Here is a 17,298-nt window from a genome sequence, read left to right on the forward strand (position 1 = left end):
CACACAAACATGTCCTTCACAGCCAGCGCTTTACTGTCCAGAGGAGAAACCCCCCCCCCGCTCCATGCACACATGACCTTTCTCACTTCTTTGTTCACAATTAAAACTAAACTTTGTAATCACCTTAAAAATGTTCACTTCAGACAGACGGACAATGTGTGCTGTTTTTAAAAAAGGCAAAGACAAAACATTGTTTGTTCTCAGGAGGAATTCACAGGTCAGGCCCAAACAAACTCATCGTTGATGCTTTTACCTCCAGACAAGAAAACACATGGCAGCTTTTTAAAGAGGATCATTTGGACTATGTTGATCTGTACACTCACTTGTTTTTAAAAAAACAAAACAATCTGGATGCTGTCTACAAACCGTGCTTTATCTTTTATATCCAGTTATGTAAATCTTGTTTAGAGCCTTAAACTCTTTACTGCTGATTTCCAGCAGCTGTGCGTACGGTCCCTCTCTGCTCTTATTTAATGTGTGTGCTTCCACCTGTTGGCTCAGCTCAGATACGCAACGCTTCTGCTTTTGTCCTGCACGGCACACTTCACAATTTACCACAGAGCAGAACAAGTACGACAGGAAGTGAGTGACCCAAACAAGATAACAGAAATACCCAGTTCATTTGAAGACACAGAAAGGTTTTATACCACATTTATGGTGTCCTGATACTGTGACGATCACAGGGACTGTCTCGTCTGTCCGGCTGCTCTGTGAGAACTCAGCCTGTCGCAGCTCTGTCAGAGCGATGCTGACATGAAATGCTCATATCTGCTAAAAGTTCTGGATTATGCTGCTGATCTGTTGACTTACTACTACTTATCCATAATTTAAACTAAAGCGCTCGTTTGGCGTCTGAAAGATTGTCGTCCCCTTAAAAGTGATTGAGTCATCATGACATGGAAGTAAAGAGTGTAGTTCTGCAGTCCTCTCTCATCTTTAGTTGAAGTCAGCTTCATTAGACAGGAAGGAGCCACCAAAAGACCAATCCATCTAAAGACTTTGTCTTTACAGCTGGACGCTGCTCTCTCTGTCTCAGACCACAAGCAAGGAGTCCTGAACGATGGATGATTGAATCAGAGCTGCAGAGTGTTATTCACTTCATATGAGAGTGAAACCATCCGTGCTCACACTTGATTCTTTTAGCTGTTATAAAGCACAGACGGGTGAAAAACAAACCTTTAAATCAAAGGGGTAAAAATCATTCTCTCTGAAAACTGCAACGTCATCCAGCCAGAAGACCTCCTGGTCCTGATGTGGGGGGGGGGGGGGGGCAATGCAGATATCAATGTGTTGTTGATAGATTCACATTATCCACTGAAGAGACTGAACATACTGGAGAACAGAAGAGTCTATCCCAGTATATCTTCTCCATGACCCGAGGAGACCCAGGCTGACTTTGAGCTGCCACAGGCCCTGCTGCCATCAAATGTGGAAGTGATCCCAGAAGACATTGGGGGATGAGATACTAAAGGGCTCATCTCTCATCCTGAAGTGCCTGTCAAACCCTGATAGCCCGATCACACATCTGAGCGCCTCTGACTCCATTCTGCAGGACACTGATGGATCCCCACCCCAGTCTAAAATCATGACTGAGTGGTGGCCAATAAGTTTTAACCCAATTGCTTTTGGATACAGCTCCCTCAGTCTCTTTGATCGTCCCAGCCCACCTGAAAGTGTCCTCTCTCTCTCTGTCTTAGTCATGGCACCTGGAGTTTATGGAACTGGACCATGAGTGTGTGTTAGACAAAGAAGAGAAATAACTTTTATCCAAGAGGTAGGAGAAATACTCGGAGGATGTTTTACTCAAGTACAGAAAGCTGTGGTGAAGTATTGATTTAGCTGGTTTGAAGTGAAGTGTTGATGTGTCCTCACAGTCCCAAAGTGAAAAGTATCCCTCTGAAGGACATTTCTACTGTTTTAAGGAAGCTCACCTCATACTTGGAGACAATGTTGAACATTTACTTTGCTCCCATGTATAAATCAGTTGGATGGAGTACGTGTCTCTGGTCTAAATCGGCACTTTCGTAGGTCTAAAAAGTATCAGCCAAGCCCACGCTAACCGAGGCCAAGACATCGTAGGATTGGGAACGTGTCCAGACGAGGGTTGTGCTTGTTAAGTTGACTAAACAGTATTTAAACAAACAACCAACAAATTGTTAATACTTTTTTTCAAATGCCATGCTGCTGCCCACCACTAGGTGGGGCTGCAGCCTAAAGGCAGCCATGAGGCCGCTCTATTACCAGGATGTAAATGAGTAATGTGAGCAGAGGGCATCTCTTCGGAGCACTGCGGTTTTGTCTGCATTTTGATAGAAACTAAATGAGGTGGGGTTGTACGAAGGTTGAACTGGGATATCAGACGAAGCAGGAAACGCATTCAACATGGGGATGTTCAGCTGTAGGGAGGACTGAAGGATGGGGATGCTAAAGTTAGCATCAGTCTGCAAACCAAATGACATTGTGCACCTGCAATGTAAAAGATCTTTTAAATCTCAACAACTTTCTGTCCTGATGGAATCAAATTTTAAAGACATTTCTGTCCAGATTGTGCTCAATTTTTTCCACATTTCTAAGAGATCTTTTACCTTCAGACTCGTCTTTTAGACAGAGTTTAAAGTCTGTCTAAACTACGACAAAATTAGTCAGCTGGGAACATTGCCAGACCAGGATCATAAAAAAATATTGTATTTTTATTTTATATGACACCTTTGATAGATTTCTAAGGAGCTACATTTTCTATCCATTAAACCTTTATTAAATCCGGTTATTAACCCATTGAGTTCAAGATCTCTTTCACAAGGGGGACCATGCCAAGAGGGCAGCAGCACAACAAACAGTTTACACATTATAAGCTCAGAGCAAACGCGTACATTTGTGCAAAGTGGTTTGATAATGAAGGGAAGAAGTGGTCTCATGTTATTTGCTGTTTAAGATGGAACCAGAGGCTTCGAGTCATGAGAAGGATTTAAAACTGTGGTGTCCACTGGAAGCCAAACGTGTGCAAGAATTTAAAAAACAGAGGTGATGTGCTGGGTTTTCTTGGTGCTTGTTCAAATACGTGCAGCAGCATTAAGCAAATGTTTGATGGATCGATGAGGGAGTCCAGGAAAGAGACAAGTGCGATAGTGGTAACTGCTTGTATTGAAAGCATGAACTATTGTTTTCTGCGCTTGAGTTCCATGGAAAGATAGAAATGCTCTGATTTCTCAGGCCCGGTTCCTCCAACATGTACCAAAGCCTGCTGGGTAATTGTGTAGGAGACATCTACTCCCCATGCTGTCAGGAAAACTTAAGCTACACATGAGGCTTGTTGCCGCCGTTAGCAACAGGCATGTACTGTACCATACCCTGGAGTGGTGCCTGCTATGTACAGTACACGGACAGACATACACTAACCCTGAGCCATTCGCACTGCACTGTACTGTTTGTTCCAGGCTGCCCACACGAGCTGAGAGCAACACAAACGTAGTGACAAGGCTTCTACATTTAAACATTTTATTACAGGAAGACAAATTCCAAGAGACACAATCTCATAATAGAGACTTAACAAGGCCCTTACAACTTCCAGTAGATGGAAGCTAATTTTATAAGCTATCATGACAACTGTTGGTGGCGAAGTCACTCAGCTGCTGCTAATTTCCTTTGATGCTGAGAGTTTTTGGGTTATTACACACTCTGCATGCCGGCGTCGCTGCAGGAAAAAGACAAAGTGTTGTGGACGGGAAGTTCAGATGTTTTTAAACCTGGGCCCCGTTGTTACCATATAATCAGAATCCATCCCACTCGTCCGTTTACAGCCTTATATACCACGCGTTTTTCTTCTGACTACTCGAAGCACTCTTACACCGCATGTCACACCTACATGTTCACGCCGCTGTAATATGTGGATTCCCACAGGAGTCGGAGACAGGCCACATTTAAAAAGCAAAAAAATAAATAAATCACATCGGAGGAAAAACATTTCAACTGAGTGTTTTAGGCTTGCAGCGCCAAACGCAGCCTACGATGTCGTCCGCTTTTTAAACGTTTCTCAGAGGGACACAAGTTTTAATCTGTGTTCCTCTGTGATGACACACAAAATGTAAAACATGACGATGGCATACACAAAGCCGTTCATATCTATAAAACTATAGAAAGTGTGCTGAAATGAGCTCTGAGCTCTTCAAATGAAAGATCCGCTAGAAGGCTAATTTTCCACAGCTGTCTCTTTAACTCTTTCCCCGCCAGAGAATTCTAGAATTGTTGCCAGCCAGCGCCAGCCTTTTTCACCATTTTCACCAATCTTTCAAGACCCACAGAATATTTTGTTCTTTGAATATGTACATATTGAATACATCAAAAGAAAGATCAGAGCCTCTGCTTTCATATACAAAAAACTATTTTATTCAAACTTCATTCAATCTTTTTTTTATCAGCACTTGAATATCGGCCATTTTCACAAAAAAACAACATTCCGGACAAAAAGCTGAGAAAACAGCACTTTTGTAAAACACATTTATTTTCAAGAAAAAAAGTGATTTTGAGTTTACATTTGGATTCTTTTTACTTTCATTTGACAACTACAGTTATATTTTAAAATAAATAAAATAAATAAAAATGATAACATAAAATTAGAAATTTTCTTTGAATAGTGTAGCACTACAACATTTACAAACTATATTATACATTTTTCTTCTCTTATACACTCAGAAATACATTTTTTTTTTACAAACACTTAAATATCATTATTATTTTCAATAATAAAACATCAGTTGAACAAAAACCTGATCAAGAAGAGAGACAATTGTGTCTCCCAGGGAAGTGCCTTCTCTGCAATAGGGTTTCATGTTGTAACAGTACTCTGTGTCAGAATCGCAAAGGATGTAGGATTTAATGCCATATTTGACAGGTTTTTGGGGATTGTACACCCTGAACGCTAGCCGTCCACGCCACAGAAGCATACCCTCATCAATGCAAATGTTGGTGTTAGGTTGATACATTTGACTGAATTTAGATATAAGGTAACATAAGACAGGGCGGACTTTGTACAACCTGTCAGTGCTATTTGCTGGCCTTGATTCATAATCATTGGAGTGTAGAAATCTCCATATGATTTCAAACCGGTTTCGGGACGTGACCTTGTTGAAGTAGGGGGTGACCAAAATGTCATCTGTAGACCAGTACATTTCAAGGTCAGGCTTAGGAATGATATGATGAAGAGCAGCAGCATCATTTAGAGGTCCAGGATTCTCAGTGAAAAGAAAGTCTTTTGGCTGCCAGTTCATTTCTTTCCACATCAGATTACCTGGACCAGGACCTGCACCTGGCTGGTTTACAGGGCCTCTTGCTTGGTCACCAGGTACTTGACCTCCACCACGCCCATAAGATCCACAGGTCCGACCTCTGCCTCTTTGCTGTGATCGACCTGTAAATAATTAGAAAGACATTTTTTTTATTCAACAGTGTGATGTGCACAAAGAGAGGAACGTTATTTTTCGGCCTCTTCATATCATACCTCTTTCACCTTGAGTAGTTCTGTGTAAAGGACACCTGGGCCTTGAATCCCTGGACTCTGTGTGTAAAATGACAGTAAAATGTCATCAAATATTCATTTGGTAAATAGTTTGTGTACAAAATGAAAGCTAAATTATTTCTTTTTTTATCTTCTCTCACAAATTAGCAGATGCTCTTGTCTTGTAGTATCTAATAATCATACAATCCAAGTAACATACTATCAAACTAAATAAAACATGTTATCATAACTCACCTCTTGCACCTACTTGTATGTCTGGACCTTGGAGACCTGGATCTTGGAGACCTGGACCTTGGAGACCTGGACTCTGTGTCTGGAAATTACAATAAAAAATTTGTCTGTCAAAAGTTCGTTTGGTACATAGTTTATGTACAAAACTGAGGGATATGTTATTTCGACGTCACGTTATCTCATGAATTATCAGATGTGTATGTTATCACGGTGAATCAAAAAATAACGTGATCATATCTTACCTCTGACACGTCCTGAATCCCTCCATTCGCTGTCGCCGCTGCTGCCTTCATCCAGATCAGTTTCACGGAGGTCAAAAAATGAATTATCAGAGTCTGTATCGATAATTAACTCTGTAGCTTCCGCAGCCGAATATCTCCTTGCTGGCGCCGGCATGTTTGTACTGTTCAAGAGCTTTTATCTCATATCTATACGGCTAATGTTGACTTTTTGACGCGCGTCAAACTCACATACAGACTGATCGAACTCCGACCGCTGGAAAATAAGGACGAAGAAGATGTTTGGTTTTTTCTCTCTACTTTCCCGCGGGTGGTCTTGTTTGTTGGTTTTTGGCCCCACAGTCCTGTAACTTTTTCACAACATCCGTCAGAGCGCCCCCTATCGTATTTCACTGAAAACACCAATTGACGGAAAATCTCGTCAATGGCGGGGAATGAGTTAAGGCCGCCCTCCCCACATGTCGACTGTCTTCTGATTGTCCAGCTCTTGTCCGGACTCGGTCTTTCTCGTTCCATGTCCTATTGTTTACTGTGAGGAGACACACTCAGAGGGCAGAACAAACACCCAGCTGTGGGAGTGTCACCCACCTGGGGGAGGGGCTACTGCCCTTTGTGATGTCATGAAGGGAAAGTCTCCAAACAGCCTGTTTGGGCACACATTTTACTTAAAGTTGAAAATCTTTTGGCTTTTCAGAAACGGTGTGAATATCAAACCAGCCAATCGTACAGTACAGCGGTTCTCTAACTGTGCTAGTTGTACACAGGCTCTCTCTGGTGGTACGCAAAGGAATCTCCACAATATTGGAAAGAAAGAAAGAGAACATTTTCTGTCTTGTATCTAATTAGTGTTTCCCTCTCAATGAATGTAGTTTTTGCAACAAACAACTTTAATCTGCATAATTGATCCACACAGGTGCACAGACACGAGGAGTACGCCTCGCAGTTTGAAACGGTCCACTTGATATTCTGTTATTTACCGGAGTTCAAGCAGCTGTTCATAAACATTATTTAAGCGAAGCCTTGAGAAGCTTCAGTTTTGACGTTTACAAGAGTGTATGGACAGTGGACCTTATCCCCCCCTCCAGGGAATTTAAAAAAGGCATTTTGCGATGTTGAAGGCAGAGCCTAGAGGCGCCTACCTCTCTCTCTCTCGCTCTCGCTCTCTCTCTCTCTCTCTCTCTCTCTCTCTCTCTCTGGCATAAAGTTGTCATTTTTTAATTGTTCTGTGCCTTTTGTCCCAGACTCCAAGCGTTCAACGTTTAGCCCTTCATTAAAAACACGATCCAGCATGGTTCACACACTTCAACCAGCAGAAAACATCGAGTCAACACGGAATTCTTTTAATTGAGGCGAGGATTTAACTCTATGAATAAATTCAGGTATTGAAATGGAAAACATGTAGGAACCCGCCAATAAAAGACAGCATCACACACACACACACACACACACACACACACACACACACACACTCTCTCTCTGTGCAGCACGTGTCCTACAGTCTTGTCTCCTTCTCCGTCATGTTAGAGCAAAGACATGAAACCAGCCATTTAAATCAGCATTTTCAAAGTTCCCCTCCTGGGTCCAAAGTGGTGGAGTGACATTTTCCTCTCTGGTCCCGACAGGGTGCAGCTGAGCAGCTCCTGTCGAAGGTTAAAATCTCTCTTTGTGAGGTTCCTCACGTTACCTTCTCCCCGCTGAGTCCTTCCTCTCCCGTCTGCTCTTTTTTTATTCAAATAGCTGTCAAAAGTTTTCTCCCTCTCTCCTCCATTATTATTTCTTTTCTAAGAACCACTCTTCACTAACCTGTAACAGTTCTTTGGTCTCAGAAATAACTTGAGGACATGCGGACACACTAACGATGATTCTGGCTTGTTTGTGCCAAACAGTGTTCAATATGCCGGGCACATTCAGGTTTTCTGCAAACACAAATCTTCCCAGCTTATTTTCCCACCTTCACAGAATTTAATTAGCTTTTAACTCCATTTGCACACATACCGGAGTGTGAGCCAGATAATCAAAAATAAAGCTTTTTCTTGGCTTGCAATGTTTTTGAATTGCTCGTCTATAGTGCCTCTAAAAGTGACCATGAAGCAGTCCGTGATGACAGTAATGAAACGCACACACAGTCGTGTTGGACTGAGAGTCTGACAGAGAGACAGAATCCTTGAAGAAAAACAGTAGATAGTCGTTTTTTAAAAGCTCACACTTATACAGCTGTAGCTGTGTTTGTTTCTGGTTTTGTTAGATAACAAATGGACGAGCTGAACTGTTTGTGAGTGTCATTGTGAGGTTTTCACAGACGGAGGCCGAGGTAGAACAGCAACTCCTTGTTTCGTCGGATAAATGTGGCTCTTTTCGTCATTAGACTGTTGTTGCTTTTGAGGGAGATCTTTCAGTATGAAACATCCCCTCCTTGACCAAATAGGTTTATCTCTGCAGTAAAGACTGTCTGTGACTATCTGAGCCCGTCAGGTACGTAAACAACTTTCAGAGATGGACTATAGCACTGTTTCCACACAGCGGTCCGGTATGGATCAGTACCGTTTGGTTCAGTAAAACCTGATCCTGTTTGTGTTTCCACAGCCACCCGTAGGACGATACGGATCGGTTATTTAAGAATCTTTCCCGGGATTAGTCTGTGGAAACGCCGCAAAATGCGCGCTGTACCGAGACAAACCGAACTGACCGGCTGTTTCAAACTACTGAAAATAAAATGTTTGACCCTATCTCTATCTCTCTCGCGTGATTGGTCGTACAGTGTTCACTGAGACGCTTTTCCTGATCGTATGCAAACGGACAGACCCCGGCGACATCTCCAGTTTGTACAGTCAGGACTCTTGGGCTTGTCGGTGAATCAATACGTGCACTACAAACGCTACAGCACAAAAACAGTCCCATCTTGTTGTCGTAAAAAGATGGGGCCAAAATGTAGGCTCTCTCACATTTTCAGCATCTGTGAAGATTTTCTAAAACACTTTCTGTGTGCAAAAAAAGTCCAGAGTTTATTCTCATATTTCTTTAATAAGTGTAACTCTTCCAGCCTTGTCGAACTGGACCGTGTTGTGGTACGATTAAGAGTCCCTGAAGGAGGAAACACAAGGCAGTCTGTGCCAAGTCTGAAATCATTAGAAAGCTTTGTAAACAGCACCCTGAGTAGCAACGGGCTGATCACACTAACGTTGTGAGCTTCCAGTTGTGGGTCAGTCTTTTCAGCACGAGGCCGCCTCGCCTTCAGCCCGCTCAGCCGCGGTGAATCTGAAACGCTCCGTGCTCCCGGTGACGGATGGAGCGCCCGTCTGTTCAGCTGTTCACAGATCAGTGCACAGCTAAGCCTCCTGTCTGTTAGTTCATTCGTTGGCTCCTCTGTGCGGTGCCGCATGGATAAAGAGCTTTGTGGTCTTTTGGGTTTCTGTTGAAGCTGAATGTTTTCAGGAAAACTCAACAGATTGTCATCGATGAAGGTGGAACCGTCTTTTTGTGCGGTGGAAACAGAAAAGACTTTTAAAGCTAGAATCTTCATCTTTGTAGTGGTGCTGTGTCCGTTAGCAGAACCTGTGTGTCATTTCCTGTCAGAACCTGTGTGTCACATCTGGTCACTTCCTGTCAGAACCTGTGTGTCACATCTGGTCATTTCCTGTCAGAACCTGTGTGTCACATCTGGTCACTTCCTGTCAGAACCTTTGTGTCACATCTGGTCACTTCCTGTCAGAACCTGTGTGTCACATCTGGTCATTTCCTGTCAGAACCTGTGTGTCACATCTGGTCACTTCCTGTCAGAACCTGTGTGTCACATCTGGTCACTTCCTGTCAGAACCTGTGTGTCACATCTGGTCACTTCCTGTCAGAACCTTTGTGTCACATCTGGTCACTTCCTGTCAGAACCTCTGTGTCACATCTGGTCACTTCCTGTCAGAACCTGTGTGTCACATCTGGTCACTTCCTGTCAGAACCTGTGTGTCAAATCTGGTCACTTCCTGTCAGAACCTGTGTGTCACATCTGGTCACTTCCTGTCAGAACCTGTGTGTCACATCTGGTCACTTCCTGTCAGAACCTGTGTGTCACATCTGGTCACTTCCTGTCAGAACCTGTGTGTCACATCTGGTCACTTCCTGTCAGAACCTGTGTGTCAAATCTGGTCACTTCCTGTCAGAACCTGTGTGTCACATCTGGTCACTTCCTGTCAGAACCTGTGTGTCACATCTGGTCACTTCCTGTCAGAACCTGTGTGTCACATCTGGTCACTTCCTGTCAGAACCTGTGTGTCACATCTGGTCACTTCCTGTCAGAACCTGTGTGTCACATCTGGTCACTTCCTGTCAGAACCTGTGTGTCACATCTGGTCACTTCCTGTCAGAACCTGTGTGTCACATCTGGTCACTTCCTGTCAGAACCTGTGTGTCAAATCTGGTCACTTCCTGTCAGAACCTGTGTGTCACATCTGGTCACTTCCTGTCAGAACCTGTGTGTCACATCTGGTCACTTCCTGTCAGAACCTGTGTGTCACATCTGGTCACTTCCTGTCAGAACCTGTGTGTCAGATCAGACTTAAAGCTGTCTGTTTGCACAGTGTTTCTTTGGATGAAAGCGGCCGATGAACTATAGACGGAACAAAGACCTGTGATCTGCTGTAAAGAGTCATGTTTTTCAAGTTTACAGGAAGAGCGTAATAATGGCAGACATTCAGTGTATCCTGTAAATATCTCTCTCTGTCTAGATAGATAGATACTTTATTGATCCCGAGGGAAATTCAAGATATAAGAGGGAGAAGCTGGAGTCCCGCTGGCTGTGTTGTTGTCAGCACTGTGTTTACATCATGTTTACAGCTGGCTGCTCTCCTTGTGTTTAAAGCTGTTTAAGTCATAGAGGAGAGAAGAAGAACATACTCGCTGCTTATTTTGATGTCACTTCAGAGGTTTTCGATCACCGTCATTCTGTGTCAGTTCAGGTGTAATGAGAAGCTACAAGCTAACAATAGACTGCTAACACAACAACGCAGGCTGCAGGCAACCTGAGCTCGAGCCCAGGACTGGTTTTTGTTGAAGGTGTGTCGGTGGAGGAGAGCGGACGCTTCAGAAGAGCGGCGGTGCAGCCAAACAGCCGTTTAGTTTTGGTTTCATGCTGGAGCTCAAGAGCGACACCTACTGGATGGAAAAGTTTCATGATTCTTCCTTTAAATGCAAATGCTTTTTTTTTTTTTTAATAATGAAACCTGTCTTCTTTGTGTTATTTTGACAGATCTTGTGGTGCACAGTCATCACCTGACTTCACGTCAACGTCTTGTTCTCGATGATTGTGTCTCTTCCCTCTTCATTGTGCAGATGTGTTACTGTGCACTGAGCTCTAATGAATTCATTGGCAGCCATTATTCATGTTTGTGTGAAAGTATCAGTAGCGGTGTTCAAAGTTGAGCAAAATGGATGAAAAGAGATTGTGGTATAAAGATAGCTCAGCCCTCGTGTCGTGCTGTGTTTTAGTCATCCCTCTGTGAAACAGACATCTGTATCAGCTCCTTTCCTTTCTTTAAAAAAAAAACAAACTGAATACATTTCAGGAGTTTCTGCATCCTGGGAAATAATCTCCTGAAATGAAAACCTGCCAAAACATGTGAGGTGTTTTTTCTTTTTTTTGTTTCAGTAGAGTTTCTCGTAGGCTGGAGCTGAATTTCTCCCAGCATCGATCACTTTCCCTTCTGCCCTCTCGTTTCCTCTTCAACATTTAAGCCTCAGTAAGACTGCGAGATCGCCTCACGACCTTCTTGCTCTCTGGTGCAAACACACACACACACACACACACACACACACACACACACACACACACACACACACACACACACACAGAGTGTCTGCTGTGGTGATTACAGTAGTTTGTTGACGTCTTCACTGAACAGTGTCTGTCCTCGGGCACAAGCACACACAGCACGTGCCCTGAGAGCTGCGTGGTGTCAGACTATCTCCCCCCCCCCGCAGCCTGCACTTCCTCTCTGCTCGCCCTCATCCCCGTTATTTGCCCTCCTACTCATCCCTGCTGCCCTTCATCCTCTCCCTCCGTGTTTCATTTCACAGGCTCCGTCCGCCCTCGATTGGTTTCCATACTGATTCCTGCCTCCATGAATGCCTCTTAGTTCCGCTTTCCTTTTCACGATTACTCTCCAATTTTCAGCCCGCCGTGTTTCCTCGTGCAGCGGCTCGTAGCTGACACTTTGAGCTCGAGAGCAGCGAGCAGAAGAAAAAGAAGCTCGAAAATCGACCTTGCAGTTTAAAAAGCTGCAGCATGCGATGAGCACTTTGTTAACGCTGTAACATCAACACCCGCTGTCGTGACTAAATGACCTTGTGTTGAAGCATGATGGGATATTTAACCCCGGGGTTTGCCTCCAGTAGACTCTCTCCTCCTGCGGCCACATCAAGGGGCACGTGTCCTTCGCTGCCCGAGCGCGTGTGTGTGTGTTTGCGTGTGTGTGCGAGTTTTTGTGTGAGTGAATGTTACAGGCCGGGTCGTGAACACCAGCAGATGTTCCTGAGAACTTCTCACGTCTGCACACAAGCAGCCAGAATTACAGATTGAACCTTAAAACACAAATGTGTTAGAAAATCAAATCCTGTGTGTCTGCCTCCAGAGAGCTCTGCTGTGTCACACGATAGAGAGAGAGACAGAGAGAGAGAGAGAGGGGGAGAGAGAGAGAGAGAGAGAGGCAGAGGGAGAGAGAGAGAGAGAGAGAGAGAGAGAGAGAAATGACAGTAAAGGGGCCACAGGTGGGATTTGAACCCGGGCGGCGTGCTCCAGCCTCCATACACGGGGCGTGAACACTAACCGTGTCCCACTCTGGTTTGTCTTGAGTGGAAGACAATTTGAGCTGATGAGGTTTAAAGTTTGGTTTCAGGACTTGAAATGTTGGCTCATTGTGATTACTATGTGGACTTCCTGTGAGTGTCCATGCTCTTATTCTGAAGTTTATGATTGTCTTCACTGTCGAGGAACGTAGAAATGCCAGAGGTGGTTTCAGTCTTTGGGTTGGACATGTGAAGCAGCTTGGTCGACACTCTGACAGAACACTGCACGCGCTCTGCTCGTCTGTCCGTCTGTGTTAACGTCCTGCTTACAGCCGCTGCAGTTCAAAGGGACGACGGTGGCCGACTGCAGCCGGCTGTGATGATGTGTTTCACCTTCCATGCACTGACCGCGCTGTGTTTGTGTGTTTTCTCTGAAGCGGTGAAGAGGCTGATGAAGGAGGCTGCTGAGCTGAGGGAGCCCACAGAGCACTACCACGCCCAGCCGCTGGACGTAAGCCTCCACACACACACACACACACACACACACACACACACACACACACACACACACACACACACACACACACACACACACACACACCTCAAAGACCTTTCTCCATCCACAGCCTCTCCAGCTCTGCTTTTTAGTCCTCTCTTTTCAACCTGTAGCATTGCCAGTTTTTTTCAGTTCTTACTTTTTTGAAGGCTCTGAGGGATAATCTCAATATCAACACAGGGCCAGTTCTCTGGACCAGAGATGTCCACGGAGGGTTTGTGTCAGATGTTCTTTTCTCTACTCGGGAGTCAATTTGACATCAAAAACAACTCTGTCATGTTATTAAAGTACGCTGACGACGAGGCCCTTTGTTACAGATTAATGATCCTTTAGGTAAAGCTCGATTTGTCCCACATGATGACGCAGTAGACGGCGAGAAATAAATTTAGCCCAGACAAAAGAATAATGAATCCGCACTAAACAACATGGAGCCAGTTTCACTCGACAGCCCACCTGGATAAAAACGGTGGCACAGTTTGGACTGCCAGCCGAGCGTCTCGGAGTGTGTTTTCAATAACAAGCTCAGTGGCCTTGTGGTGTCCGGTACCTTCACCTGAGCTGTAGATTTAAGAATAAAACCTGTGAGGTTGAGTCAACAGTGTCTCAACTATTAAGCGACAGGAGCAGGAAGAAGAGCTGATACCTCCCCTTCCCTCTTCTGCCAGTTTTAACCTGAGGGGGGCGCTATAGAGTCCCTCTGACGACTCCGATGTATTCAAGAGGTTTATTAATCCTCAGTGTGATGAACATCCTCGACCTCAACAGTGACTGATGAGATCTAAACCAACATGAGCTGTTTTAATGTGTAAATGTTGCTGCTCTGTTACATCCCTGTAGTCACAGGGATGTAAAAGAAGTCTGAATGTCTCATCAGCTGAGCAGACGAGAGCAGAGCGCTTACCTTTGTCACTGTTCTTTTGAGCTGTTTGTATTTTCGTTTTCGAAGCGTATCCATGAGTTCCTTTTCTGCGGGTAAGTTTTTGTCGAAAACTTTAGTCTACCACAAGTGTCTTTCAAAATAAAAGCTGGTTTGTATTCAAACAGGAAGTACTCTAAGCTAAGGACAGTAACAAAATTCAAAATAAAAGCCAAAACTTTTGTAAATGCAAAAATTACAATTAATCAATGATTAATCAACGATTAATGATTACAATGAATCGTCATCAAAACATGTCATTGTTTAGTGTTAATGTTAAAATAACTCTGCAGCAGAAGAACAATGTGTTGAATTGTTCTGGTTTGCTCGAGCAGCAGCGATGAAAGAGGCTTCAATGGTTGAAAACAATCTTCATCAGCTCCTCTTCCTCATTTAACTCAGTCAAAGGGCTCGTTTGTTTGCAAGCTGCGGGCCAAAAAGTCCAAGTGAGTCCAAGTTTAGAGAATGACAACAAGGACGACCGTTTTGTTTATACATGTGAATAAAGTTTGATGTTTTTCCATCAAACTTTCGGATTAGGATCCAAAGCCGGTTTGATCAGGAAACTTAGGCAAGTTTATCTGAAGAGCACATTTCACTTAAAAGGAAATTCACAGCACGAAGACAAACGTAAAGGAGACAGAACATAAAATAATCCCTCAAACTACAAACAACAATAACAAAGCAGATTAAAGGAGCCGATTCAACATTTTTTTAAAACCCTAAAAGTTGATGCTGTTTAAACTCGTTGATACTGCTGTCTGGTCTGATTGTTCATTTAAACAAAGAATGCAGGAACATCTGTAAGGCTTCATACCCGACAGGACTGGTATCTGCCAGTTAATGTCACGTCAGATTAAACTGAGGAGTCACTTCTCATTAACACTGATCAACATGTCTGAACTCCTCTCTCTGCAGGATAACCTCTTTGAATGGCACTTCTCCGTACGCGGACCCCCCGACTCAGACTTTGACGGCGGGGTCTACCACGGCAGGATCGTTCTTCCCCCAGAGTACCCCATGAAGCCTCCCAGCATCCTCCTGCTGACGGTAAGACAACCAGCGAGGCCGCGTCTCAGACTCGTGTGATTCATCTCCAGCTAAAGCGGAACAGAGAGACGTCAAATCAGAGGATCAAAGGGTGAACAAAAAAATGGACGTCGTCAAACTCTCCTCGGTTTGTGACGTGACAGTCGACAGATCAAAGCCTGAGCTGTCAACACACTGTCACACGGCTTTTATCAGGGCGTCTTATTATATTCAGACAGCTGTGTGACACCTGTAATGACAGGCTTCAACACACACTGCTGCAGATATTCCTTCCTTTTTTTGAAAGCTCCTTTTTACGTTTGCATTCTGTGTTTGAAAGCTCAGAATAGCTGCCTTCAGTTCCAAGCTTCGTATCAGTCAGCTCGTCGCAACTTTTTTAACACTTAATGATCCATTTTATTATCTTCGCCTCACTTCTACCTTCTTTGTTTATCCCTCTCCTGCTAGCCCAACGGCAGATTCGAAGTTGGGAAGAAGATTTGTTTGAGTATCTCTGGCCACCATCCAGAGACCTGGCAGCCCTCCTGGAGCAGTGAGTATCCACACTCCATGTTTGCCTCTCCGCTCAGATTTCTTTGCTTTCTTCTGTTTACAGCAGGTCACGCTCTTATTCCGCTTTGGAGAGCCGAGAAATTGATCCAGTATTTACTGTTAATCCACAGCTTCACATCCCTTTAGAGGTTCTGAGGTTGACTTTCAGAGGACAGAATAAAGAGACACTGACTCTGCAGTCCATTATTATCATATATAAAATGAGCTTCAGTCCAGAGACACATACAGACAAAGACTCTGAGAGTCGTGGCCAGCACAGAGATTTTAAATTATAGGCTAAAACATTGGTTTGGTTAGTTTAATCACTCAATGACACATTTCAGGTGCATATAACCGTCTTTGCTTTTAAATGAGTCCACCAATTTTTTTTTCTTCTGCTGTCTTAGTAAGTCCGTTAAAATTCAATTAACTTGATTTATCCGTGAGGAAATTCCTTAGTGTAAAAGAGCATGAGTGTTCATACAGCGAGACACAAAAACACAAACATACAAGTCGCTGTATTAAAAGCCTGAGAAATCTTAAACAAATGGATGGATGGATGTGGGCCTGAGTCAGTTTGAGTTCGTGCCACGTCACACTTTGGTTCCCTCTGGGTTGAGAAGACTTTTTGAATCGGGCAGATGATATAGTCACCTGTTGAACAATCACTGATTTGATCGTGAAATAGGACTGTAAGCGGCGCCCTTGTGGGAGACTCACTCCGAAAGAAGTCACACAACAAACAGCAGTATTGGAATTGCACTCGGCCAAATTGTTTTTTCTCACATCGACTTCGACCCAGAGTCAAACTGGTCATTTCTACTGGGAGCTTTAATTTCTCTGCTGGTGATCCAAGCTTGTGCTGCTTTGTGACTTTATGGGCCTTTAATCAGACGGAGCTCAGTGAGGGACGGTGCGTCCTTCTCAAAGTGTCCAATCTGCTTTTACTCCTCCTTAAAAAGAAAAAGGTTTGGAGTAATAACAGAGACAAAGGTTACTCCAACACTTCATGTACCCACAGAGAGCATGTCACATGGCCGGCCATGCCTCGGAGATTTGACTTCCACCTGCTGGGTTCTTAAAGTCTAATGGACGAGTTGCGTCTCAGCTTGTTTTGAAACACAGCAGGAGGCCTGGCATGAAATTAACAGACTCCGGGCCAGCAGCAGTGACGCCAGCGTGACTTGTGTTTTTATAACCTTCTTTTTTACAGGGTTACCAGCTGCTGCTTCAGATTACATGCTACACCTACTGACTTAACAAAGTGTGGCCAAGTAATTAAAACATTCCCTTAAATGTCAAGATTAACATCTTCATACGCATGTTACATATTCATGTTTATTTAAATCCCGTCATGAATATGTATGTTGGCCTGTTTCTAAAGGTGTGTCTCCAGTAGGTTTGTTCAGCTCGCAGCAGTGAAGCAGGCTCTAATGTCTGACATGTGAGCTTGTCCACTTAAAGTCTGTGTTTGGTCCCTGACAGGCTTAAG

The 17,298-nt window shown here is 43.9% G+C and overlaps 1 protein-coding gene across 1 annotated transcript in view; it reads left to right on the plus strand.

The window, feature by feature from the left end:
• The window catches only part of ube2j1 (ubiquitin-conjugating enzyme E2, J1), a 46,493-nt gene that overhangs the window by 5,055 nt on the left and 24,140 nt on the right, over positions 1–17,298 (plus strand). The window contains exons 2-4 of the mRNA XM_079340110.1: positions 13,191–13,264; positions 15,144–15,275; positions 15,723–15,807. Coding sequence (XP_079196236.1) covers positions 13,191–13,264; positions 15,144–15,275; positions 15,723–15,807 — 291 coding nt within the window. The remainder of the gene's footprint in view (positions 1–13,190; positions 13,265–15,143; positions 15,276–15,722; positions 15,808–17,298) is intronic.

Source organism: Symphodus melops (genome assembly GCF_947650265.1).
Source record: "Symphodus melops genome assembly, chromosome: 1".
Taxonomy (NCBI): Eukaryota; Metazoa; Chordata; class Actinopteri; order Labriformes; family Labridae; genus Symphodus; species Symphodus melops.